At 35.1% G+C, this 2,116-nt stretch overlaps 1 protein-coding gene across 1 annotated transcript in view; it reads right to left on the bottom strand.

Annotated features, from left to right (window-relative positions):
• LOC106882532 (inter-alpha-trypsin inhibitor heavy chain H3) overlaps positions 1–2,116 on the bottom strand; it is a 38,837-nt gene that overhangs the window by 10,582 nt on the left and 26,139 nt on the right. Inside the window, exon 10 of the mRNA XM_014933248.2 lies at positions 164–187. Coding sequence (XP_014788734.1) covers positions 164–187 — 24 coding nt within the window. The remainder of the gene's footprint in view (positions 1–163; positions 188–2,116) is intronic.

Consider the following 2,116-nt stretch of genomic DNA (forward strand, 5'->3'; position numbering starts at 1 on the left):
TATATATAAGTACAATGAGAATTTCGGGCATCATAAAATTTCTTAAACTACATTTAGAACTAATGCTGAAATCGGATGGTTTGTCTATGCAAAGGAAAAGAAAAATAGTAATTAAAAATAAATATTTTCAAATTATTTAGAATAAACATATTGTCATACATACCGCCACGAGGAGGGGGCTGGTTAACTGTTAATAGAGGAAAAAAAAACATTGGAATATCAACGTTAGCATTTGATATATATGGGTATGTGTATGTGTAATATGTATGTGTGTGTACGTGTGTATATGTGTGCTGGTAATAATGTGGATTATTTAATAGTAAACAATGTTTTTTTTTTTTGGTGGGGGAACAATAACAATATCTTAAATGTTTCAGCTGTTTATTTTGAAGATAAATAAAATTAAGATAATCTTTCAAAGCAGTGTATGTCATAAGTGGACTGCTTGTCTGTATTGAATGAAAGATGAACAAAATGTCACGCTCAATAAAAGTATGATACATTTTAAACTAACTAAATGTCTTAAACACAATTTTGGAATTAAAAGAAGGGATGACAAAAAAACGCCACTGATCTATGATATTCTATCTGCGTATGAGTGTGAATATCTGGGAATGTGTGCATGTGCTTGTACGTGTACATACACATACGTATTCGCACACAAACACACGCACGCACGCGCGCACACACACACACACACACACACACACACACACACACATTCACGCACATATCTGTTAATAAACGCGTAATCCTGGGCGTCCGGGACCCCAGTGTCTCCGTATCAGGACAATTACTTCCTATGACAATTCCACACAGAGGACAACTACCCCCAGGACACTTATCCCCCCACTGGTTGATTACCCGATCTCTAATATATTAAGAAGTTTTAAAAACTCATCTGCAAGTGCAAATTATATGCGATTCCTCGCAAATGTTGTATGACATTTATATTTTCATATATTTTCTACGGTATTAATACGGGCTGAAACATCTAAACATTTACTTCTAGAGCATGCAAATAAGATGTTAACAAAAAATTAGAAATTAATGTAATTATAATTAAATTAATTACTTATTGCTATTCTCCTCAGTACGAAAAAGAATGCATCAAAAAATACATTAGAAAAATATTATATTTTTGCAGAAGACTAGATGGAGTGAGTGTTACATAACATATTCGGATATACATAGTATCCTTATGAAAGATAAATAGATGCTAAGATAGTGTTGTTGAGTCTATTTGTGTATGAACTAAAACTAATGCGGCTAACGGTTACTTGAAAATATAAGTGAAATATGTTTAAGAAACATTCCCTCTATATGAAGATAAGTAATTAAGTGATATACATTCCATATAAAGCATTTATCATCTATCATCCTCGCCCAGGAACTGTCCTAGTTGACCGGACATTCAATAGTAGCCTCGCCGATAATTGCACAATCCAAGATTCTACGTCGAATACGTTTTTCACAGCACTTCACAGAGCCACTCCAATCTACTTAAATGAATGAGAGACAAGCCAAGGTAAGATATCTAGAGCTAATATGGGTCGCAGGCAGAGGAATGCGAGAGCGCTATACATGCATGCACGCATACATACATACATACATACATACATACATACATACATACATACATACATACATACGTACATACATACAATAAGTCCAGGCTTATATCTGTAATTATTGAGGCACTGGGATATGTAGACACTGATTAAATACCACTCTTGAGAAATTAGGCATCTCAAAAACAGAAGGAGAAAGCTGATTCGCAGACTACAGATTCAATCCATAATTGTAAACACACACACATGAATATATATAGACGACGGACTTCTTTCAGGTTCCATCTACCAAATCCACTCAAAAGGCTTTGGTCGGCCCGAGGCTATATGAGAAGATCTCTGCCCAAGGTACCACGCAATGAGACTGAAGCCGGAAACATGTGGTTGGAAAATAAGCTTCTTACAACATACCCACTGTTATTTATATATAAAGATTTATTCTAGATACATATATGCATACATACGTATATACACAAACACACGCATACACGCGCATAGGTACACACACACACATACACACACACACACACACACACACACACACA

This window comes from Octopus bimaculoides, chromosome 15 (genome assembly GCF_001194135.2).
Source record: "Octopus bimaculoides isolate UCB-OBI-ISO-001 chromosome 15, ASM119413v2, whole genome shotgun sequence".
NCBI lineage: Eukaryota > Metazoa > Mollusca > Cephalopoda > Octopoda > Octopodidae > Octopus > Octopus bimaculoides.